This window comes from Cricetulus griseus, chromosome 7 (assembly GCF_003668045.3).
Source record: "Cricetulus griseus strain 17A/GY chromosome 7, alternate assembly CriGri-PICRH-1.0, whole genome shotgun sequence".
NCBI classification, from domain to species: domain Eukaryota; kingdom Metazoa; phylum Chordata; class Mammalia; order Rodentia; family Cricetidae; genus Cricetulus; species Cricetulus griseus.
The window spans coordinates 37147390-37174052 of NC_048600.1; the positions used below are offsets into that span (position 1 = coordinate 37147390).

Below are 26663 nucleotides of genomic sequence, written 5' to 3' on the forward strand. Positions count from 1 at the left end.
GTTGAGAATTATAGGGTTAACCTCCTTCTCCTACATGCGTTGCATGGTAGACACGAGTCTGGTCTCCAGTGGAGGAAGATTCTTCTTTTAGGTCCCTGCCCAGAGCTGCATAACTTCCATCCAACAGAATCCTCTTCTGCTACTTTATTTATTGCCCACTCTGCTAGCATTGCCAGCTGAGGTCTCGGCAGATCATTTTGTCATTATCGTCATTTACTTAAATGACATAAAAATTAACCTTCTGCTTAAAGAAGGCTTCTCTCTCAGAGTGAGGGCATAAATTGATTTTTTTCCTGGAACAATATGAAGTCTTGAAAATCCTCACTTGAGTGGTTCCCCGTCCTCATATGCCCCATCCCAATAAATCCCACATATTGTTCTTCCTCCTAGTTAAGCCTGTCACAAGGGACACTTAAGAAACTGAAAAGGGACACACTGCTGAGAGGACTCGGAGAGCAAGGGAGAGTGATGCCATGTCAGCTCATTCTCTGTGACCTGCAACGAGACGTCTCCGTTCTGTGAAGTGTTGGGAGAATTAGGCTCTATTGTTCTGTCTCTGAACGCCTCCATTTGGAAGGAGTTTGATTCGTATATTGTGCACACTTTACATATGAATTCAAACAGGAGCAATTTCCAGGCACAAATGAATTCGAATCCCAAGCATGCTCTTTGCCAGACTGAATGGCTCCTTGGGATAGCCCATAGTGAAGCAACCCCCTCCCCGTGTACATGCTTCTGCAGGCTTCCTTTACATTTACTTTACGTATTCTAGTTATTTGAGAATTTCATAAATGCAGATAATGTGTTTTGATCAAACCTACCCCCTATTCTCTCTCCTTCAAGTTCTCCTTTACATTTTTTAAGGAGTTTGGTTTCCCCAAATGGAAACCAAATCCAAATTTAAAAACATGTCCTAACACCACTTTTCACGGAAACCCCCATTTTGCATAACTATTTTCTTTTTAAGAAATGTGGTAAAATCCAGTTAGATAGAAATGTGAGGAAAATGCTAATTATCTTAAAGCAAAAAAGAAGTTGACTGCAGTAAGGTTCTGGAGACAATGGAAAAGCAGAACTCTATTGTGCTTCTGTCTTCCACCTCTCTAGTGTTACTGGTTACTGCCATGTACACACACACACACACACACACACACACACACACACACACACACACACACACACACACAGAGTGTGAACTCTGAGAGAAGGCTATGACTGTTCTTTCTGCCACTTGCAGCTCCCCATGGGCCTTCTTTTACCATTGGAAAAGCTATATGGCTCCTCTGGGGCCTGGTCTTCAACAACTCTGTGCCGGTTCAGAATCCTAAAGGCACGACCAGCAAGATCATGGTGTCGGTATGGGCCTTCTTTGCTGTCATTTTCTTGGCCAGTTACACAGCCAACCTGGCTGCCTTCATGATCCAGGAAGAGTTTGTGGACCAAGTGACAGGCCTCAGTGACAAGAAGGTAAGGTGACCCCTTCCCTTGCTGACTGAGGTTCCATGCTAACTTCTGTTCTCAAAAGGGGTGATTCAGGTATTTAAGGGCTCAACTGTCTAGCTATAACTCAAAAGCAGGAGATTTCTTCCATAAATTGCATATTTGTGAAATAATCAGAGACATCATCTTAAATCTGCCTGGTGTGTAACAGACTCTGGACCACCAGCTTCCTGCGCGGTGGTTTCTCACATTCATAAGATCCTCTGAAGGATTCTTAGACTGTGGATTTGCAGCTCCAGCTCACCCTGCAGCATTGGATGAAACTCAGTCTCTTCAGGGATTTGATACTGAGGAGAGTGTGCTGCCCAGACAAGAAGAAACACTGGGAGAATAGCTGTCAGTACTTCTTGCCCTCTGTGAACTCAAAGGGGTTTGTATATGGTGTGCCTTGGGTTCCTGGCATATGATATTTTAAAAGTCATTCCTAAGCTCCATCCAGAGACAATTATTTCATCAGTTCTTTACTGTACAATCAAGTCAGCCTGGTTGGTGGCACTTGCAACTCTGGAATGAGTACAGAGTTAGCTCTCCCCCTCTGTCTCTTCTTAGATGCTCTTCAACAATCCTACCTCAGTGAGCTGGGCCACATAGCACCTTCTCTCCCTGTCCTCTCCCCCATCCTCTCCCCTCACCCTCTCCCCATCCTCTCTCCTCACCCTCTCTCACCGTCCTCTCTCCTCACCCTCTCTCACCATCCTCTCTTCTCATCCCCTCTCCCCATCCTCTCTCCCCATCCTCTCTCCTCACCCTCTCTCCCTGTCCTCTCTCCCCATCCTCTCTCCCCATCCTCTCCCCCCACCCTCTCTCCTCACCCTCTCTCCTCACCCTCTCCCCCCACCCTCTCTCCCTATTCTCTCTCCCCATCCTCTCTCCCCATCCTCTCCCCATCCTCTCTCCTCACCCTCTCTCACCATCCTCTCTTCTCACCCTCTCTCCCCATCCACCCTCTCTCCCTATTCTCTCTCCCCATCCTCTCTCTTCACCCTCTCTCCCCATCCACCCTCTCTCACCATCCTCTCTCCTCACCCTCTCTCCCTATTCTCTCTCCCCATCCTCTCTCCCCACCCACCCTCCCTCCCCTATCCTCTCTCCTAGTCCTGCACTGAATCCCACAGAGGGCTGTGGGGTTTGACTGACTATTCAGAAACTTTCGAGCGGAGGATGAAAAGAGGTAAAGTGGGTTCATTCTCCTATTGAAATTTTAGCTCAGGAAACAAATCCCGACTTGCTAAACTCAGCAGTGCTGAGCCTGCAGCGCAGCAGAGATTTTCTGTCTCGTGTGTGAGGATAATTTGTCTCTTTATAAAACCTCCCTGTCGCATCTTGTTGACATAAGTCTGCCTCTACCCTCTCGGCATTCATCAACAAACTGCTGAGTAGAAAATCAGTCCGTGAAAAGCCTTCGCAGCTTATCCATACACTTTTGGAGAACGGGGTACACGGTGTCCTAGAAACAGAGACAGCAAGGGGTCAAAGATGGAGTCACCTTCACAAACGTGACTAAAGAGTGCCTGGCCTCTTTCAGAGGGCTGAAGAACCCCACTCAGCTGGAGTAGATGCCCTTCCATTCCAACCTCCCCTAGGCAAATCCCCTCCATCTCTTTCATCAAGGCACTCTCCCCTGTTCCCACACGCTCCAAGCTCGTGTCCAGCTGGGTGCCTTTGGCTCCCTGGTCCGTGTGTGGACTGTTTTACCTTGTTTTCTCGTGGCTGCTCTTCCTTGAATTTCAGGTTGGAGAGATCATTCCTGGCTACTGGGGTAAGCTTGGTGGAGTGAGCCAGAGCTCTGGAGAAACCTGAGTTTTCAGTAGGAAGAAATAAACTGTGCACAAGCAAACACCAGAGGAAAGGGAAGTGCCAGACAGGGAAAGATATTAAAGGGTTAAGTTGATAAGACTGAAGTTGTCTCAGGAAAGAAGGACCCAGAGCTGTTCAGTCAGTTTGTCTGTCTGTCTTTTTCTCTTTGATTATTTTTTTCAGTTGAACCAATGGTCAAGCATACTCCATACATGCTCTGCCACTCAGCTGTATCCTTTTACTTTCTGCTTTGAGACAGGATCTACTACATTGCCCAGGCTGGTTGTGAACTCATTCTTGTCTTTACAGGCTTTGAACTTGTAATCCTTCTGCTTCAATTTCTTGAGTAGTTGGAATGAGATCTTGTGCCTCTGGGTTCTGGTAGAAAAGTCTTTTGTAGCATTTCTAGCACTTAGGGGGTGTTTGGTATCAGTGTTGTTCAAGTGCATAAATGCAGGTGTGCCATGTTAGACGTATGTACTCACTTGAGTCCACTGGAATCTCTCCAGATCTGTATCCCCAGTACCTTTACCTGCTCTTTGCAGGCTTTGCTGATAAAGGCTCATATCAAGGGTCTTCAGCACTGCATGGTAGAATTTATGTCACCTGTAATCAGTAGGAACAGTACAAGCCCAGATGCTCCCCAACTCTTCGAATGGACGAATAGAGGCAATTAGACTATTCAGAGATATCCCCAGATTCAAACAGAGACATAGATTTGCTTCTGTTAGAACATCAGACTTTCTGCCCCCCTTTAACAGACCTTCTCCCTGTTTGACTTGCACTGGAGTATGTCATCAATAAGTCATTTTCATATGAGTTTTTGACCCCCATCTGAAGCAAGGGGCATCCACAGGCCACTGAAATATTGCATCTAGAGGCAGAAATAGTAGATCTTCATTTCCTTGCCTGGAGGACTAGCCACATCACGTGACCTCACCACCTGCTGGTTCTTCTCTGTGAATCTAGGATTTACCCTTTTGGAGAAGGTCAAAAGACACTAGAACTGTACTTGTGCCTTTGTCCTAAATAGCCTTCTGCTGCCATGGCAAAACACTGACCCAAAACAAAAGCCATTACCATGGAAAGCCAGGACAGGAGCCGAAGGCAGGGACCTGGAGTTGAAGGCAGGAACGTGGAGGCAAGAACTGAAGCAGAGGTCGTGGAGGAATGTTTCTTAGTGGTTGCTTCTAGACTTGTGTTCAGTTACCTTATGAACAGAACCACCTGCTCAGGGTGAGTGGGACTCACCTACATTAATTAGCAATTAAGAAAAGGCCCCTCAGACATTCCCACAGACAAATCTGATAGAAGAAATTCCTCAATTGAGAGTCACTTTTCCTAAGCTTTTCTAGGTTTATGTCAAGTTGATGAAAACTATGACAACTTTATGCCCTTTAAGTCTTTTACAGGCACAAAGTACTGTTCAATGACTACATATATGATAGGCTCAGAGGCGCAAATTCTTAGAGGAGGTGGCTGGGAGAAGCAGTGGGGAACTCTACCCTGAATGGGAGGCTTTACACAAAACCAGTTGACAAACTACTCTACATTCTGTCATGCTGCTTTGGATACCTGTGGAAGTCAGAGGTCAATGACATTGCCTTCCGCAGTCACTCTCCACATAATGCTTTTGAAACAAGGTCTCTTACTAAACCAGGAGCTTACTTTTGGGGGTAGACTGGCTAGCCAGAAAGTCCCTGGGATCCTCCTATTTCTATACCCCTTCCCTCCCCTGGTGTATGCTGCCATGCTTCACTTTTTAAATGGAAACTGGGGATCCAAATTGAGGTCCTCAAGTTTGTGCAGCAGACACATTTACCCCAACCCCTTTGTTGCTAGTTTCAAAGGCAAATAGATTGCATTATAATTTGGAGTCTAAGTAATATGACCACTTTAGAAAAAACTAATTCAAAGCACTGATCATGTGGCTGACCTTCTCTGGTTTGGAAGTACCCAGTGGCAGATGCTGTATCCCCATGGGACCCAGCTCAGCTTCCGTGCTCAGAGCATCGAACACAAACTGATAGCACTTTCAATTAACTGCTTGATGCAATTCAATAAACAGAACATTTCTGAGTAAATAATCTAAATGCTCCTAGAAGATTAAGGGCAGCTGCATTAGGGAAGTTTGCAAAATGTAAATCTGTCCTGAATCAATTTGTTTTTATTCTGTACACAGGGGTTGTTTTTGCTTTGTTGTGTTTTAATCGCGAATGCCTGTGTGACCATTTGGATTTGAGAATCTCTTAACTAGTGCTTGCTGTGAAAGAAACAAGTTTGAGGTTCACAGTGTGTTCAGCTGAATCTGGGTTTACAGAGCAAGCAGGTGAATCTGTAAGAGAAGCTTCCACAGACTATCAAGGGAAGTTGGACCCTCTCCAAAATATTGGCAATCACTGACAGAGAAAACCCATCTCTGAGAGGAAAGAGGACCTCGGCTGTGGCCAAACCCAACCCTGGCCTCTGATGGACAAGGCTTCCCATATCTCAGTATCCTCAGGCCTTAATTTCTGAACAAAAAAATATGCTAATTCTGTTCTGGCAAGTGGCTATAAGGATTAGGGATAATCTCCTTACCATGTGTGGGATACTACTTATGTGGCATTTCTGCCTTCCCACTTCCTCTTGGCACTGCCTCCTCTTTCCTGTTCTTCCTCCTCCCACTTCTTTTCGTTGTCATCATTACTGCCTTGTTCAAACTATTCCACTTCCGGAGCCTGGGAAGTTATTGTATGGAATTGGAATCCTGCAACTACCCAGGAATTTAGGGGCTTCCCAAGTAGGGGAACTGTGTGTTCCTTCTCAGAGTTATGGTGCCTTGGGGTGGAGGGATATCACAGTCGAGGCAGGGAGGTCTCTGAACCAATCTCTTTCCTTTGCTGAAGGCCAAGTCTGTTTGGGCTCCCATCAAGAATCATGTGGTATATGCTACAGATATAGCTCAGCCTTTAAAGGGCTTGTCTTGAAGTGCACTGGGACCTGAATTTAATCCTCAGAACCCATGTCAAAAAGGCCAGGTGTGGTGGTACATGCTTGTTATTCCAGTTCTGGGAAGGTTGGTCCTTGGGACTCATTGGCCTGCCAGGAGAATTCCAGGTTAGTGGAGATTCTGTCTCCAAACAGGTGGATGGGCTCTGAGGAACCACACTGGACGTTACCCTCTGGCCTCAACTACACTCACATACTTGTGCACCTGTACATACATGATTCACTCTCTGAAGACCATGCTAGGACTAGAGGCCCCTATTACTAGGGATTTCCAATTTGTAGATATATGAGGCATGTCTTCCCCAAGTCTATAGTTTTGGGTTCATAAGGATGCAGGGCGTAGAAGTGTCCTGGTTGTTTGACGAATGTATTTTGAAAACTGTATTTCTTACCTCTGTGTCTATCTCCTCCATCATAAATGCATACCATAGCTTATTCACTTAGATGACCTTCAGACCTGTCCTCACACTGAATACAGATGAAAGAAAATTAGGAAAAGATTCCATGCTGGCAGGAGACTGGCTAAAGCTATGCTTAGTGATGACAGTTACCAAAAACAACACACATGTGATCACTGTGGAACATGCAATATGATCTGCATGAAGCATTTGAATTACATGCCATTTCAGGCATGATATAACTAATTTTCAAAGCTATGCATAATATATAGATAAGAGAAACAGACTCAGTGGGCTTCATGAACTGTTCCAAACAACCCAGTTCCTAAGTGGTAGATGAGAAGCCTCTAGTAGCTGGGAGGGCCTTTCCTGATCTGGACCCCATGATGCCACTGCTCTGTGCTTCCATTGCATAGGCAGCTCTGTGCCACTCCTTCCTTTCTGCTTGCATGGGACCTGGTTAGGAGAAAGTCTGTCACCAGAAATCATTCCAGTCAGAAACATGGGATGTCTACAGTGTAGATCTAATTGAGAAAGATGAGCCCCACCATGACCCTAACTTTTCAGACTGAGGATCATGACTCTTCAGTGAGCCAGAGAATTGATGTAAAGGTTTGGAATCTTTAGCAATGAACTTATCTGTAGATGGAAGGTAATGATGGTTGCTCCAAGGGAGTGTGTTCAGTGCCAGTAAAAGACACTTAAGAGGTTTTAAATGATATATTCTATATTATGTACATTTTATTTCAGTTTTAACATTCATGAATATACTTTTAAATCCAGAAAGCAGCATTGAGGCATTAGAGTATGCTATGTGTGGAAGGAATGAGCACCGTGTGTGTGTGTGTGTGTGTGTGTGTGTGTGTGTGTGTGTACATGTATACAGGCAGCAATGAGAAATGTGTAGTGAATCATTGTTTAAAAATTTGACAGTCTTTGATCTAGTGAGGAAGGTTTCTGGGTGTTGGGGCTGGCTAACGGGGGTGCTGTTATTGATGTTTAAGGGTATGAGAACCATCACAGAAACTTAGAATGTCTGTCTAAGGCAAGTCAGAGCAAGAGAGGAAAGTGCATCTTAGTGATGCATTTCTGCAGCAGCTGAAGAGGGAAGTGGAAGACTTTTAGTCAAACAGACCCTCTCCTGTGTCTCTGGAGATTGGGAATGGCTGTTACAACAGCTAGATTTATGAGTGGCGCTATGAGTGCTGTTACTCCAGAGCCTACAGCTGCTGTCCAAGGTAGCCGGGCCCAGTGCTTTCTCTTCTTGTGATAAGCAAGGTTGCTGTGTGGCAGAGTGAGAGCACAGAGCCTTATGCTGCATGCACACACACACACACACACGCACACACACACACACACACACACACACACACACACACACATGCACACCTATATACACACATGTGTGTGTATGCACACATATACATACAGTGCACGTATGCACATACATACACATATGTGAGTGAACACATGCCTGTGCACACATACACATGTATGCATGTACATTCCCGCACACACATATACATACATATATCTCCTTGCATGTACATGCTCCTACAAACATATACACATGTAACATGCACATGCATGCCATACACACACACACACACACACTCTCTCTCTCTCTCTCCCCCTCTCTCTCTCTCTCCCCCTCCCTCCCACCCTCCCTCCCTCCCTCCCTCCCTCCCCCCTCTCTCTCTCTCCTCAATGCAAAGTACACCCAGGAGGAGGCTTTAGTTTATTTAGACAATGGATGGCCCCCTCTCCCAGATCCAGTTACAGCTGCCAATTCTGCAGCAGCATGACTCATTTAGAAAAAATGATTTTCAACTGGAACTTTTAATTAACAGTGAAAAGAAGTGTGAGTTCTGGAAGCAAGACTAGCACCTCTGGCTGATGTAGCTCTTGAGTAAACTTGGACACTTTCTCTGACAGTTCTTAGATTTGTGGAAAGCGTGGGGTCTGCCAATTGGAGAGAGATCCCCTGGACTGTGATCCAGCACTGGCTCAGGTTTGCTGGGCATTCTTACACTTTCAGAATCTCTAGGTCCTCGTCTGTATTTTATTTATTTTTGAGACAATGACTTGTTGTGTGGTCCAGGTTGGCCTTGAACATGTGACCTTCTTGCCTCAGCCTGAGTACTGTGAAATAGGTGTGCACCAACATGCCTAGCTTTTACACAGGTCCTATAATACAAGCCTCGTTTCCTCATATACAAAATGAAGCTGTAGGATTAGCCTTGTATCTGTGAGATTGCATGACCAACATTTTTAGAAGGTTGGGGCACACTGCTATCCCCATGTAAGTCCTGGGGAAATGTCAGCTATTAAAAGTAACTAAACTGACACAACAAGGGTCATTATGACTATTATCTTCTAGTTTCATAACTCACAGTCTGTAGAAAAATGCAGCTTGGGCTATTATTTTTGCACACAATGAACAAAAAATACTAAAGCATTGGTTTCCAATACCTTCTCCATTGCAGTCTTTGGCAAATGTTATATTATTCCGTCTTCATAGTGACCCTATAAAGGAATTGCTGCTGTGGTCCCTTCTGCAGGGCCCCTGCTTCTGTTGCCTCTAGGATCAATTGTAGTTCTAGGATTCAGGCTATATCCAGTTGACTTCTAATCTAATTGACTATCCTGAAAGATGACTGAAGTACGATATATATATATATATATATATATATATATATATATATATATATATCCTATAATTGCATATAATTAATATTGTATATTAATAAAATGTCTTAAATCCATGAACATGGGCCTGTAGTGATGGCTCAGTGCCTTGCAGGCATGAGGACTTGAGTTTCATCTCTCAGAACTCCATCCTGACTAGATTATTTGGGGAGTTCCAGGTTCAGCAAAAGACCCTGTCTCAAAACACAAGATGGATTTGTCTTGAGGAATGATATCTAAGGTTGGCTTCTACCCTGAATATACAGGTGTACACATGAACACCTGCACATACGTGATCACACACACACACACACACACACACACACACACACACACACACACACACACTCACACACACACACACACACACACACACACACACACACACACATACACACACAAGCAATGGGCAGGTAGTACCAGTCAGTCAGTCAAGGAAGAATCACATAGCATAGAAAACCTCCATGCAAAACTGAGTATCCCAGGAAGCAAAGTCAGTGGGAGCTTTGGTTCACAAACTTTCCCTGGGTCTGCCATGAGCCAGGTATTGTGGCTGGCAATGGTTCAGATTCCACAAATCTTGCCTGTTTAAACGACTGAAAGAATGGAGGATGAATGAGTGGTAGCATACAGTCATTCTCTGGAAAAGAGAGCAAGCTCTAACTGGTAATAATCGCAGAAAGGAAAACTTCATCATAAAACGGGCAAGTGAGTTGGAACAAAGTTGACCCTTAACTCCTTCAGTATATCTTGGTGCTAACTGTGTACCTAGCATGATGCTAGTCTCCTTAATGGCATAGGAGAGCTAACCTCAGCAAATATTCATTGAGCAACAGAGCAAGCCCTGTGCTCGGTTCTGGGAAACAGCATAGAAAACACAAACCGGATGCTGTCTCCACCTTCTCAGGGCTCACAGACCCACAGGAGATGGGATGGAGCACATGGAAGGCTGAGAAGGATCTTCTTACTGTTCTCTACTACTGCATGTTGAGCCTCTGTACTGCATGGATGCTCACTCACTGGTTTCTTCTCTCTCTTCCTTTCACCTTTCCCTCCCCTAACTTCCCCTCCAGTTTCAGAGACCTCATGACTATTCCCCGCCTTTCCGATTTGGGACAGTACCCAATGGGAGTACAGAGAGGAATATCCGTAACAACTACCCATATATGCACCAGTACATGACCAAATTCAACCAGAGGGGAGTAGAGGACGCCTTGGTCAGCTTGAAAACGGGGTAAGGAAAATGGCTCCTTCTTCTCTGCAGGCATCAGTGCTTAAACTTGACATCAACAGACTCTGCATGCCTCAGTGCTTATCTGTGAGACTGCCTATTTTCTGGAGAGGTGCCACAGGCTAGATGGCCACCAGCAGAGGAGTGTTTGTGTTAATCTGATGATATCATGGGCTGCCTGTTAAGAAGAAGCAACCCACAAAGTGTGGAAACTCAGAAAGCCCAGGGGGTTCTGTAAGCTGATAAAGAAGTTGGTTCAACTCTGTGGGATATTTTAGCCAAGTAGAAAGACCTAAAAAGGTTGAGAGCTTAAAGAAGTAAAACTAGATTTATATTAGATTATTTGGGGAGGCTAGAATAGTGGCAACAGCTTGACAGTGCAATATTGATGAAGGCAGCTGGGGACGAGGCTCAGAGGCAAAGTCTGTGTCTGGAATGCAGAATCCTAAATTTCATTCTAGACACACTGAACAAAGTGGCAAAGGAGAAAGGAAAGAGATAAGAACGCAAATCCTTTCTAAAGACACAGCCAGGGTTCTGGTCTACCCATTGACATGGTGAAATGGAGCTGTATTAGTCAGCTCTCCAGAGGAACAGAACTGATAGAATGAGTGTGTGTGTGTGTGTGTGTGTGTGTGTGTGTGTGTGTGTGTGTGTGTGTGTGTGTGTGTATGTATGTATGTATGTATGTATGTATGTATGTATGTATGTATGTATAAAGGGAATTTATTAGAATGGTTTACAGGCAGTTGTCCAACTAGTCCAACAATGTCTGTCTACCAATTGAAGGTCCAAGAATACAGTAAGTAGTAGTTGTATAGTTCATGAGGCTGGATGTCTCGGCTGATCTTCAGTATATGTCTGCCAGTAAGAGCAAGCAAGCAAAAAGAACAAGCCTCCTTCATCCATGCATATTCTTTGTATAGGCTGACAGCACACAGTATGGCCCAGATTAATGATGCATCTTTCCACATGAAAAGATCTGGATTAAAAGTAGGTCTTCCCACTTAAAATGATTTAATTAAGAAATAAACCCCCACAGGCATATCCAGCCATTTGAGTTTTAGTTAATCCAGATGTAGTCAGGTTGACAACTAAGAATAGCTATCACAAATCCACACCTTGTCAACTTGATGCAAAACCATATCTCCTTATGTTATGCATTCATTTACAAATGAAAATAATAACTATATAATAATTATACCTAACATAATGTAACTATCATTTGTACAACTGTAAACATATTATAAATTTTAGAATAGGTGGCAATTTCCCTTGAAGGACATTCTTTTAGTATCTCAAACTCAAATATGATAATCACTGATATTCTCTTAATTGACATTATATTACATGATAAATAAATCGAGGAAAGAAAACATAAGTATCTGTAGAAACACATTCTTAACAAACTATGGCAGAAGCACTCATGTCTCTTATAATCCTCATTTCTGTAACTGGTCACATTGTCTTAGCTGGTATTTGTGACTACTGTCCTACACCCATTCTCTATTCTTCCACCCTCAGCAAGAACTTTAGAAGGTCTTGGCTCTTTTCCTTGAGGAGTGACCCATACCTTCATTCCCCATGGATCTATGCTCTCCATCATCCTGCCTGGATTAGCCTGCTGTAGTTTCCCATTAACTTTAATCAGGGTATGGTAGCACCAAGAGGCACCCTAAAGGATCTTCTATACTCTGGACATAATCTTCTTACCTCCTTCATAGAGAAGCAATCCAATTTGCCCATGGTAATCTGGATCAGTCACCTCTGCTATCACTGTTATTCCTTTCTTTGCCTGTTGACTTAAGAGCATCAGAAGCCCAAAGTGGCCAGAGGGAAGTCTGAGCTTTCAGCTCAATGCAATGTTTGTTGTGTCTTCTGGCAGGAATGCTCCCCACTCTAGAACCAAAACTACTAGGCCAGCAGAACTTAAGCTCTCAGGAATAGGAGGCAGTTTTATCAGTGGGTCACTAGGGGTGATAGTGAATAAAGCTATAGCCTTTTCTATTTCTACTTTCAAGAATTCTTAGTTTAGCCCAACTAAACCCATTGCATTTAATTCATCCAACTGAGTGGCAGCAGCTCCAACCCTAAGGTGTGGCATAAAGAAAAGGGTAACAATAAACCTCTTTAGATATGCTGGTACCCCTCTAATCATTTTGTGTCTTATAGGATTAGTGAAGAGCTGGGTTTTCCCATTGTGGAGAATTAGGTTTTATATAGCACACACATTCTAGCATTATGATTTCCTTGAGCTTTAAAAATCCCTTCATCCACATAAGTGAAGGGATATCAGGCATCTCCAGCTCTTTTTCAGCAGGTCATCTTTTGACAGATGCTTCAACCAACCATTCAAACAAACTTTTGATACTTTTTTTTCCAACTTTTTTAATTTGAATTAGAAACAGGATTGTTTTACATGACAATCCCAGTTCCCTTCTCCCACACGTCCTACCCTACCCCCTCAACTAAAACCCTACCTATCACATATCCTTTCTGCTCCCCCTGGATGGTGAGGCCTTCCATAGGGTGTCACCAGTGTCTATTGTATCCTTTGGGATAGGGCCAAGGCTCACCCCCATGTGTCTTGGATAAGGGAGTATTCCTCTATATGGAATGGGCTCCCAAAGTCCACACCTATGCTAGGGATAAGTACTGAACTTCTACAGGACGTCCCGTAGATTTCTGAGGTTTCCTCACAGAAACCCATGTTCCTGGGGTCTGGAGCAGTCCCATGCTGGTATTCCAGCTATCAGTCTGGGGAGCAAGAGTTCCCGGATGTTCAGGTCAGCTGTTTCTGTGGATTTCACCAGCCTGGTCGGACTCCTGTGCTCTTCACTCGTCCTTCTCTGTATCTGGGTTCCAGTTCAGTTCGGTGATTAGTTGTGGGTGTCTGCTTCTACTTCCACCAGTTGCTGGATGAAGACTATAGGATGTCATATAAGTCAGTCATCAATCTCATAATCAGGGGAGGGCATTTAAGGTAGCCTCTCCTCCGTTGCTTAGATAGATACTTTTTAACTGAAAACTTCCATATTAACCTGGAGTCTCCACTCAGTGGACCAATGTCAATAAACTCAGCCTTATTCAGTTTTATCCCACACCCTTGAAATTCATTCCCACACATGTTCCCCAGACTTCTGCTTGTGTGAATTAGCAAACTCATTAAGCTTCTTAGTAGTGGATTGCTCTTTCTACCTCTCCTCTGGGAGCCTGATTTGCCTTGAATCTGATTATAGGTCTAGATGCAACTATTAGTTGGCCCCAAAGGCCATCAGTATTGTCTTGCCTGGCATCTCCTTCAGAGAAAGTCACATAGCACTTGAGAGGCAAACGTAGGCAGATGTCTGTGAGTTCAAGACCAACCTGGTCTACACAGAGAAACCCTGTCTTGGAAAGAAAGAAAGAAAGAAAGAAAGAAAGAAAGAAAGAAAGAAAGAAAGCAGGGAGGGAGGGAGGGAAGGAGGGGGTAATGAAATAAAAGAAAGGAAGAAAGGGAAAGGAGGGAAGGAGGAAGGAAGGAAGGAAGGAAGGAAGGAAGGAAGGAAGGAAGGAAGGAAGGAAGGAAGGCTGGCTTACAGGCGTGCCTAGTCACTTTCAGATGTAGTCAAGTTGACAACTGAGAATAGCCATCACAACCCCCAAAGGCTAAATGATAGTGTACAACCTGGGAGTGGAGACAGGTGGATTCTTTGGGCTCCCTGGTTGGGCAGTTGAGACAAAGCAGCAAGCTCTAGGTTCAGCAAGAGACCTCATTTCAATAAGTAATCTAGAGAGCAACAGGAGAGAATACCAGAAAACAACCTCTGGTGTTCACACATGTACTCACAGGAGAGTGCTTCTGCACATACAAGTGTACACATAGACACAGAAAAGGTAGTGCAGTCTGGGGAGGCAGTTGATCTGGTTAGCGTATTTACCACACAAACGTGGATACCTGATTTTGATCCACAAGATCCTATGCTTAAAATAAAAGACAGGTATGATGGTATTTCCTTTAAATCCTAGTGCAGGAGTGAGTGGTGGTTGGTAATGGAGGCTCCCTGCCTAGCCAGCCTCGGGCCAGTCAGTGGGCTCCAGGCCAGTGAGAGACCCAGTCTCAACAAGTAAGCTGGAGAACACTTGAGGAAGCATCTGACACTGACCTATGGCTGGCACATGGATGTGACACACATGAATGCACCCACCCACAAGCCCCATGCATAAGAGCTTAGGCTCTGGAGACAGCTACTGTCTCTCTCCACTATTGTCTCTGTGACTTTTTGTGTGTATGACCTTTATTTAATCATCCAGAGACTCACACTTAATGTGGGAATAATCATAGAACCTAATTCATAGGAATTCTGTGGCAAATAAATGGACGAATGTGTTGGAGAGCCTTTTGTGTAGCACCTGGCAAAAGATGATACTTATTGTTACTGTTGTCATTTGTTGCAAAGGTTAAACTCCATTTGTGGATCTGCAAAAAGTCAGGGATGTGTGAAATACAATTTAGAAAGATTCCATTAAAATGATTTCATTTTAAATGAAGGAGTTGTATAATGAGAGAAGTTTTGATTATCTAGAAAATTAGCTTTGGTGGGGATCTCAGTCATCTCAGTTTCTGAGCCTGACATGTGACTACAGCTGCAGTTCTCCACAGCTCAGCAGCTGCTTCCTCTTGCTTTTTACTTTTTTTGGGGGAAGTAAGAAGCCCCTCTACACTCTCAGCTAAATCCAGATTGATACACAGATCTTCAGGAATTTCTTCTGAGAGCATTTCTCCCCATCAGCCCCTGTTTGGAATTTGATTGGTATGTTAGCACAGACAGGAAGAGTGAGTCCTTCTTCAGATGTTTAATCCATGATTTATTCAAAACTCACACATGCACAAACAAAACACAAAGAGTTTGATATTAAATAGTTAGATGAGTCTGTACTCACTGGAGCTGTTGGTTTGTGGTCCCCAGGAGTAGTCTTCCATGCCATCTTTAGAAATATCTTCCACCAACCCTTGTCACTTCCAAAGCTGAAGGTTGATTTCTGCTGCTTGAACACATAAAGCATCATCCCATTTGTTCCATTTTTTTGTCTGTCTTCTTTAGCATAGCATTCTGGTTGTGAGACTGTTGCATCCAATCCTGGGTCTCATTTCTCATCAGTGAATAGATTTTCCTGGTTAGCAACTTCACAATTTTATCTATCCATCTTAGTCATGGTGAATGTGTGAGCACTGTCCTGCATGGAGTATTATGGACACTATTCTAAAGAGCCCCTCTTTTGTGTCTTCTTTGGCACATGCTTCTCCTTGTGCACCTTTAAGGTGAGAATTGAAGGGGCATGGACTATGTAATCTTTAGCAGATACTGTAAAGGTTTTTTTCTTTTTTATGACGTTCAAGCTTAGTCATCTTGTGGGTTTATGGGCTCTTTTACACATATCTAGATCATTGCTCCAGACAGACCATGAACACAGTGTAGATGATGTGGTTGAGGGCTGCCTGGCTCCTTGTCATCCATTTGTCACCCAGAGCCCAAAATGGGTTATTTTCTTTCATTTTTAAACAGTATGCAATACAAAAAGAGGACTGCAGAAGCAGAAATCAGCCAAGGCTACAAATTGTATAAATTATTTCCTGAAATAATATAATATTTCATATAATAATTATGACATCCATCTTGGAAACTTGGACAGATGGTGACTTGCTGTGTATTTGATCTCCCATGTAAAGGTGGCGTTGGGCTGTTGCTTCAAAGTAGAAGCAAGAGCTAAAGGGAAACGAATTATCCTTTAGGTGACAGCTATATGATAGGTCATTATGGATGAGAACAAATTAGGGCTCCATCCTGGAGATTTAGGCTCAGTGGGGTTAATGCTGGCAGAAAATAACATGTGTTTTTTCTTTTTTAAAAAAACAGACTCCAGGGTTAGTTATTTGAATAAACTAAGGTTTGAATAAATTTGTATCATTCAAAAATTAAGCAAAGCAAAGCAAAACAACAAAAAAGTAGTCCCTGAGCCTGATGTTGCAGGCCTATCATCCCAGCTATGCAAGAATCTGTGCCAGGAAGAACATAAACTCAGGCCTTCCCATCTTACAAAATGAGTTCAAGACCACCCTTGGCAACTTAGTTGTACCCTATGTCCAGATGAAACATTAAAAGAGGGCTGGGGATATAGTTCAGTGATAGAGCAAAAGGAAATAGGTTTAATCCCCAGTATTACCCAAAACAAACAAACAAACAAAAAACATGAAAAGTGACCACTCCTTCCATGCTATTCTTCACCTGCTTTATGCCCTCCCTCCACAGTAACCAGGTACATTTGCTCCATCATCTACCCCCTGGCAAATTCAGATTGTTGTGTGTCAGTGCCTAGGCTTTCATTTGTAAACAAGCCACGCTGTATTTATTCAATGCCCAATTGATAGGGAGTTAGATTGACACCAGTATTTTACTATTGCAAGTGATAGCACAATGGAGACCACCTACACATATCTCATGTAATATAAAATCAATTTATTGAAATAGTTGGTAAAAGACTACATATAATTGTAACTTTGGCAGATGTTGACAAATTTTCTTTAAAAGGATATGGATATTTACCCTGTAAGAGAGTGTTTATTTCTCCAAAGTCATTACTAATACAGTTCCCAGTTGACCTTCTAAACAGTTCCTACTAAATAAAGCTTGCACTGACATATTTTAATTTGGACAATTTTATTATCAGTGAGTAACAACATCATTTGGTATATAACTGAGAGTCATCAGTAATTTCTTTTTTGGAAAGTTTTTTTAAAACAGTTTATTTTTTATTCTATTGAAGAAATTTCTCCCATGCATATTCTAATTCTTGTAGTTAAATATATTAATCATTGCTATGGCCTTTGAATTTGGAGTTATAATTCAAAAATATTTATTTACTTTAAAGCTACAGAATAATTCTGTTCCATTAGTATACTTTATTATTTACTCATGTATTTATGAATTTATTTTAGTTTTGAGATAGGATCTGACTATGTTGGCCAAGCAATATTCATGGACTCACTTTCATAGGTGCTAAAATTGCAGGTATGGTTACCACACTTGTCTTGCATTCTTACTGAGACAGGGTTTTGTGTTTCCCAGGCTGACCTTCAGCTCTCTGGGTAACCAAATATAATCTTGAACTTCTGATTTTTTTTTTCTACCTCACAAGTGCTGAGTAGCTAGGTGCACACCCCCACCCTGGTTTATCAGTGATAGAACCTGGGACCTCATGCATGTCAGATGAGCACACTACCAACTGAGCCACATCTCTAGCCCTGGCTTGCACACTACCAACAGAGCCATATCCCCAGCCCCTGGCTTACACTTTCAATTATTTAGGATTTTTTTCTTGGGGTATGTTATGAGAACTGACTCCAAACCCTCAGATAATGAACTGTTGTCCCAGAACTGTCCCAAGACCCCATCTGCATCTATTGTGTCTATTTCCACATCCTCCCAGTTCTGTCTTTTAAACATCAGCTCTGCCACAGTTAGAGGCCATTTCACATCTTGGATCTTAAATTTTGACATTCAGTAGTAAATAAATTAGTGTCTAATCATGATGATGATAGTCACTGCCATGCTTTACCACATACAACATCTCTAGAAAGCTTCATCGCTTTGAAAGATAGGTACCCCATCTATCCCTGAATTGCTAAGATTTATGACATCTCCTTGTACTGCCCTCATTACCCTGTGGTTCAACAGACACTTCTTAGAACACCCTGAGCATGGTGCTCCGCTGTTGGCTCCTGTTCCTGGCTCAATGGGTCTCAGTAGCATCTCCAAATTAGGAAAGACCTTCCATAAGCATGACCAGGAAGTACTGGCTCTTGTTTCCTGAGAAGGCTTTGCCCACTTAGTAGCTTCAGTGACCTGATTTGAGTTCTAGCTTTTCATGCCAGCCTTGACTTTGAATAAACCATTCCATCTCTTAGTCTTACTTTCTCCATTTAAAAGGCGAAGGTGCTGGCTACTTTGATCTCTGAAATAGCCCTGAGATTCTTTTATGTGCATCAACTCAGACAGATCACATAAAAACCAGTTAAAATTCAGGAAAGGCTAAGAAAAAGAATTCTAACTCTAGTTTTTCCAAGCCTTGCTGATGAGCCAGAACTATAGGAATCACGTTCTAATATGTTAAAATGCAGATTCCTGGGTGTTGTGTTGGCTTTCTGTATATTCGTGGAGAAACTTCATTTTGATGAGTATCCTCCACTAGGTGCTATTGGTTCTGAGGCATGAGAGGATTTCAGAACAGCTGCTTCAAAGGAGTCTCAAAAACACATTGGATTGAGACAAGTTGATAAACAGTAGACAACCAAATGCTTATCTTTAGAATGAATCAAGGCTGGAAGAAAAACAGAGAGGGAGAAAGACTTTAAAAGTATGTTTCTTTGTATATTTGGATTCATAATAAATGAAAGTAAAGATGTTACCAAGTAAAATCACAGGGAAATAAAATCAGATTTGATATGTAAATACTGAGGTCAGTACCATCTCAGAGATGGCTATGGAGGAGGAGCTGCTAGTAACCCTAGGTTTATAGACCAAGGTTCTTTAAACAAACCTGTGATCATATGCTCATGTACCTACAGAAACAATCTGTGAGGTCAATGGTTGTTTTGAATAGAATTGAAGAGCTTGCACTCTCATGGAAGTAGGGTGTGGAAGAGCTGCCCACATCCTGGAAGTCAGGAAGTAGGGTAGAGTTAAAACCGGAAAGGATGACATACTTTCTCCAGTCAAGCTTGGCTTTCTGTAGTTTCACCCTTTCCCTGGAGCCTGTTCAAACCATTGATGAGAGCTGAGTGCTGGTGATCTAGTCATGTCTAGATACCCACTTATAGAAATGCCCAGGGGTGTGCCTCATGAACCTAGTTGCATCTCATCCAGTCATGTTGACTATCAGAACTAGCCATCTCAGTAGCCGAAATCTAAGCAGGGATGATAACAGAAAGAGCTCCAGAAAGCCAGGTAAAGCAGGTTCCCCGTGGGAAGGGCTGGGAATAAGCAATTCAGGTGATTTACGCTAATCAGAACATCTGTCTAGAAGAGAGGACAGACGCTGAATGGGGCAGAGGCATCTAGATTTACAAATGCTGTGTCATTCACCAGTGTTGGCAAGGGGCGAAACTTCAAAGCTCCTATACCAGATTTAAGTGAAATATTGTACCCAGGACTCCAAAGAGCTAGTAGTTTAAGACACAGTATGATAATTGGTGTTTTTATTTTAGTTGATTTTCATGTGCCTTTATTTGTACATTGATGTACAAATCTAACATTTTCCCTCCTTCCCTTCTATTATTTAAGATTAGCATATATTATCCCTACAAATTCATGAGCTTCATTATGACATTTACATCCATGGGCATATGAAACCCCAGTCATATACATTTCCTGAGAAGCTGAACTCTTCAGGCTTCATACCCCACTCTCCAGTTTCCTCTTTGATTTCTTTCCCAGCTCCAAATCATAGGCAAACAGACTGATCTCATTGTCTTCCTATACATGCAGTAAGTAAAGTGAAGAATTATTTTAAAGGAAGAATTATCTTTTTTTTGATTTTTTATTGTGACAAAGTTAACATAAAAATTACCACCTTAGTTGCTTTCAGTGTACAGAGTCAGTGATATCAAATGCATTCAAAGACATGTTGCACATGTATCATGACCACCTGTTCTAGCTTCATTTTGTTGCTGTGATTAAACACTCTGACCAAAAGCAACACTGATCTTTAGTCTTTTACACTGGTTCATTCTCAAAGTCCATGGCTTTTAGGGTTGTGTAAATTTTTTTTTGCAGATTTTTTAAATTTGAATTAGAAACAAGATTGTTTTACATGTCAATCCCAGTTCCCTCTCTGTCACCCTTTCCCCTACTACCTCCCCAACTAAAACCCTACTTATCACATATCCTTTCTGCTCCCCAGGGAGGGAGAGGCCGTCCATAGGGGTTCATCAGAGTTTATCATATCCTTTGGGATAGGGCCTAGGCCCACCCCCATGTGTCTTGGCTCAGGGAGTATCCCTCTATGTGGAATGGGCTCCCAAAGCCAACACCTATGCTAGGGATAAGTACTGAACTACTATAGGAGGTCCTCACTGAAACCCACGTTCCTGGGGTCTGGATCAGTCCCATGCTTGTATCCCAGCTATCAGTCTGGGGACCAAGAGCTCCCTGTTGTTCAGGTCAGCTGTTTCTGTGGAGTTCACCAGCCTGGTCTGGACCCCTTTGCTCATCACTCGTCCTTCTCTACAACTGGATTCCAGTTCAGTTCAGTGATTAGTTGTGGGTGTCTGTTTCTACTTCCACCAGCTGCTGGATGAAGGCTATAGGATGGCAAATAAGTCAGTCATCAATCTCATTATCGGGGAGGGCATTTAAGGTAGCCTCTCCTCTGTTGCTTAGATTGTTAGCTGGTATCATCTTTGTAGATCTTCAGACATTTCCCTAGTGCCTGATTTTTCTGTAAACCTAAAATCTCTCCCTCTATTATGGTATCTCCTTTCTTGTTTTCTTCCCCAACTCAACCTTTCTGTTCCCTCATGTCCTCCTCACCCCTCCTCTTCTCCCCTTCTCATTCCCCTAGCTCCTTTCCCCCTCCTCCTGTGCTCCCAATTTGCTCAGGCGATCTTAGATCTTAGAGTCCTCCTTGTTTACTAGCTTCTCTGGCAATGTAGATTGTAGGCTGGTAATCCTTTACTCTTTGTCTAAAGTCCACATATGAGTGAGTACATACCATGTTTGTCTTTTTGTGATTTTATTTTTATCAGGAACTGGGTTTTTGATTCAGGTATCCATAATCCTCAGGCTTTTAGATGCTAATCTCTTAAATGTCAAGAGATGAAGTTGTCCCCATAGAGACAGGGTAGGGAAGAGGAAGAGACATCTAGGAGGAAGTGCAAGGTCATTGGAGAGGTGACTTTAGGTCTGGATACATTAAATTGGAAGTACCTTTGACCAACACCATCACCTTCATGTCATCTGCATCCTAGTGAGATGTTACTGTTTCTGAGCAGCATCCCTGAGTGAATGACATAAATACCCTCACTCAACCCTCAATACTCTCTGAGCTCGGTACCATGCTATTCTATTCATAAGATGAAGAACATGAAGATCATCAAGATGAACAGATGGCTTTAGTAAAATCACTATATCGTAGTATTATTAAGCACAGGGCTCAGGCTCCTTTCCCACTTGCGATCCTGGCTAGAGAGTTGGATGGATAGGATTAGAGTTCAAGGCAAGATTAGAAAGTGGAGTTGTATGGTTCTATATAATATATATATATATATATATGTCTTATGTAACTTATCATGCAATTACCTCAGAGCTGATACACACACACACACACACACACACACACACACACACACACACACACACACACACACACAGAGAGAGAGAGAGACAGAGAGAGAGAGAGACAGAGAGAGAGAGAGACAGAGAGACACAGAGAGAGACACACAGAGAGAGACAGAGTCCTTATTTCTATTCTCTAAAGAAACTGGTCCAGCAACACAGAATGACAGAAAGAAAGGTAGACTTGGGATATGTCAGGATGGTTGCTATGCCGAGTGAGTTCTTTCAAGGATACCATCTGAGTGGGGCTTATTTGCTATATTTTATCAGTCAGACAGAATCAAGCACGCGAGTTTCATTTTCAGCTGCTGAGTTCGAAAGCGGGCGTAGACATCAGTGCTCAGCGAGCTGTTCTAAATGGGATCGCGTCATCTCCAGAGAAAAGCAGATCGACAATGACCTGGTTTCTGAGATCCACCCCCACACTGCAAATACAGCTCAAAAATAATTGCTACCACATCATACGGTTAGGGTTGTTTTTCCTTAATAAAAACTCAAGAAACCAGAGACATCTTTCTTTTTTTTTTGTCCTTGGAATGACTTCTTCTTAAACTCCATCAAAAACAATATTAAAAGATTTTCAAGGCCCTCCATAAAAAGTGTTAAAAATAGGAAAACTGGAGGTTGGGGGAAACACTGAATGAAGTACATACACAGTTCTGTAAACTCAGAGATGGAGACGGAGGGAAAGGAAGAGGAAGGAAGGAGGCTAAATGGAAATACAGAAAAATGTTGACTGAGGGCTTAGGAGACAGTTCAGTCCGTTCAGTGCTTGTCCTATGAGCTTGAGGAACTGAGTTCATCTCCAGGACTCACAGAAAAAGCTGGGCATAGTGGTATGCACTGGGAAGGTGTAGAGACAGGCAGACCCCCAAGGCTTACAGGCTAGACAGCCTAGCCCCAGGCCAAAAGAGGTGGGTAGAATTTCTGAGGCTGTCCTCTGACTCCATGTATACCTGCACACATGCACACACACACACACACACACACACACACACACACACACACACACACACACACACACACACACAAGAAATGTTTACTGTTGGAAAAGCATGCTGATAGCCGTCTTGCAATGCAGTCTGCAGAGAATGTCATCTCAAAGATTCTGTACCATTAACAGTCTTTTTTTTTTTCCATGTAAGTCAAACTTTTTCCCCTATGGACAACATGTGTCTTGCAGCTAATAATGTTTGTCTTTATGCTTGGGCTATAACTTGAAAATTCATAGTTCAATCTGTGATCTTCTTCAGCAATTATAAGACTGTATAGTGTAAATGTTTCCTGGCTTTCCCTGAAGCCTTCAACACTGTTCCACATCTGAATGTGCTTAACTCAAATTGCTGTATCTACCCATCTGAAGCTCATTTTATTACATTTTGAATTGTTTTGGGACTAAATGATGTATTTCTTACCAACGGGTAACATTTATTGGGCATTGACCTGTGGGAAGGTCCTGTTTGGGTGGCTTGGTCAGCACAATCTTATTTAAACCTTGTGTCAACATTGTAGCCACGACTGTCATTATTTCTGTCTTCTATTCTGGAACACAAGACACAAGCACAGAGTGATGAAACAGGGTATCTGAAATAAATAAGTATTGCTCCAGAGACAATTTAAAGACAGTAACAATGGTGACCATCTCTATGACAATACACAGCCAGTGTGCCTCTAATTGCCCATTGTTATATAAAACCGGTGCCAAGTTTGTGGAGGTTTCCATTTCAACATGTCTCTTCCTTTTTTGAAATTTTATTGCTATTTTCAAAGGAATATTTCTCCTTCCATTGAAATAGATAAAGCAAATGTGAAATAGATACAGCAAATGAAGACCCCAGAGACAAAAATGTACTCCTTATCTTAAGAGTAGAACTATACACAGTGTGGTTTATCTTGGGAAACATGAAGAAGCCAGAACTCCCTGTATGATTCTGTGTTCTTATTTTTAAACATGTGTGTAGTGCTACATGTACCTAGAGATCTCTCCCTACATGTGTATGCATGGGTGTAGGCTTGTATACATGTGTGGGCACATGTGTGTGGAAGCCAGAGGTCAGTCTCAGGTTTTCTTCCTCAGAACCCTGCCCACCATGTTTCTTGAGACAGGGTCTCTCACTGGCTTAGAACTCACCAAGTCAGGCAGACTGTCTGTCTTCTGGTCTCTGACTTGTCAGCACTGGGATTATTAAGGATGCTGGGTTCTGAGGATGAACTCAGGTCCTTTTGCTTACAAGTCATGCTCTTTACTGACTGAGCCATTGTCTCAGCCCAAATTCTGTATTCTCTCTGTGTGTCTTCTCTCACTATTTGCTGAGTTCACATGGGAACTTCAAATCTGCGACTGCTTCTCCACCTTTCCATTTTGCTGGATGTGCAACTTCTCCACTTTGCAGAAGGGTCTGAGGCTTGGGAGTAAGCAGCCTGCCCAAGGACCTGCTTGGGGTAGAGCCAGCATTCAGAGTCTGACCCACGATGGGTTAGCCCTCTTTTTGACCTGAGAAGGGGGCAGTGCCAAGACAGGTCAGATCTGCTTGTTACAAGGGGTAGGATAAGGAGCAGAGAGTCTGTGTTCTTGACCATCTATGTCTTATTGACAGGGCCCTTTCTTCCAAAAGCTAAAATTACAAGCAGGCCCCCCACTTACCAGGTACTAATGGTCACAGCATTGAAGTGTCAAACCTCAGATAGTCTTTTTACCAATGTCTTGTCTCATAAACCCCTGGAAGAGCGAGTCTTCCACTAGTGGGGCTGGCTCAGGCTCTAAAATCATCTAGCACCCATTGCAAGACTTCATCTGCATCTTAAAGGGAGCCCTTGGTTCAACTGCAAACACAGGCAATCCCCACTATCCTCCTCTTGTAGATAATTGCAGTGGGTTCTGGGCACTGTTACACATACCTGTGAACGAAACTCACTTCTAGAAAGGCAGATGCAGAAGGATCATGAATTTGCAGCCTTTCTTGGCTACATATTGAGACCTGTCTCAAAACAACCAGAGAAAAAGGAATGTAGGTGTACAGGTGACATTGTCCCCTACTGCAGTGAAGTCTGAGGGCATTCATAAGCATTTGCCGTAGAATGCTGGCTTTTCCAACTAGAAATGCATTCTCCCAGTTCTAGAGACCATAAGTCCAAAGTCAATATGACAATGGGGACATGCTCCTTCCAGGGTCTCTAGTGAAGAACACTTCCTCAGCTTCTCCAGCTTCTGCTTCCGGGGGCCCTGTTTCCTTTGACTCATAGCTGCCTCTTTGATATGCCTTCATGTCCACATTGACTTCTTTGCCTGTGTATCTTTTCTGACAAGGCTGAGGCCATTGGACTTAAGGTCCATTATATACCCTAGGTAATGTTTATGTCAAGATCCTCAGTTAATAACATCATCAGAGACCCTGTTTAGTACCTCCTGACACTATTCATGAAGGCCACAGAAATCACAATGGGAATCTTTCAGCACCACCTCCTGGCAGGTTTCCAGTGCCAGCACTTGCAGGGAAGTCTCCTTTGGCATCTGGGGACATGTGCTACTTCAGGTTCCATCTGCAGACGTGCTGTAGAGAATGGGGTTGTTTTCCACAGGGAGGCACAATGCACATGTGTCTAGTGTTAAACCTTGGGAGAGTACCCCACCCTTGGGTGACTGTTGTGCTGTCTGGTTTCTTGTGCCTCCCATTTGTAGTTGCTTGGGTGGCTCTCAATTCATGTTGGAACCTAACACATACATTTTAATTATCAGTCCCCATATCTTCTTCACAGCCTTCTTTTGCTGAGCTTGTGCTCATTGGCATGGCTGCTGTACAGACAGATAATTGCTGGTTAAGTCATTTGCTCAGGCACAGAACCAGTGAACTTCATGATTGAAGTAAACTAGTTCTAGGAGCTTTGCCCTGGACCATCCTGCTCTCTGCTTCTCATTATAAAACATATTCTCAGAACAAAAATGAAAATAATAACCAGAGATGAATAAATATCCCATTGACCACATGCCAACTTCAAACCAGCTCTGCCTGGATGGCCATTGATTTGATGTATAGTCCATTTCTCTTAGACCTTGGCTGTATATATTTGCATCTATTTATGTCTCCATCTGTAATTACAACATTTATTTCTGCAGATGCTCTCCAACTATATGCAGTAGGTCAAGTTTTTCAATTAATATGTTTTGATGAGCTTCCGGATCTGTAGGATCTGTAGGTGTTTTTGCCGTCGTTCTCTGGGGCTGCTGGGAAAACCTCCGTGCTTATGCATCATAGTTTACTCAAGCATTTCCCTATGCTGGAGCTTCTCTGCTCAGCTGAGGGCTACTGGTTGAGCATCCATGTTAAACATCTTAATGAATCCCTTCTGCAAGTTGTAAATAGAAACCCTCAGTTAAAATATTCAGACTTTTTTGAAACTTCTGGTCTCCTATGGTCAACTGATGGGCTTTTTAATTTGCCTCCCGAGTGGCTACATGGTAGATTGTGGACTTAGGAGTGAGAAAGACTCAATTTCACACTCCAGGTCTAGTTAACTTATTCACTGTGTGCCTTTTGACAAATTAAGTAACCTCTTTGAGCCTGTCCCCTATATCTATGAAATATCATGACCTGTAATTCCTTGGAGAATTAGATACATTGATTTAGGGATGCTATTGGCACTTAATCCCACATGTTCTAGAAAGTGACTGATTTATATTCATTCATT

General features: G+C 42.9%; 1 protein-coding gene across 2 annotated transcripts in view; it reads left to right on the top strand.

Annotated features, from left to right (window-relative positions):
- Window positions 1-26663, top strand: part of Grin2a (glutamate ionotropic receptor NMDA type subunit 2A) — a 399257-nt gene that overhangs the window by 327037 nt on the left and 45557 nt on the right. For both annotated transcript variants that reach the window (XM_035447964.1, XM_035447965.1), the window contains 2 exons: window positions 1238-1467; window positions 10448-10608. In XM_035447964.1, the coding sequence (XP_035303855.1) occupies window positions 1238-1467; window positions 10448-10608 (391 nt within the window). The remainder of the gene's footprint in view (window positions 1-1237; window positions 1468-10447; window positions 10609-26663) is intronic.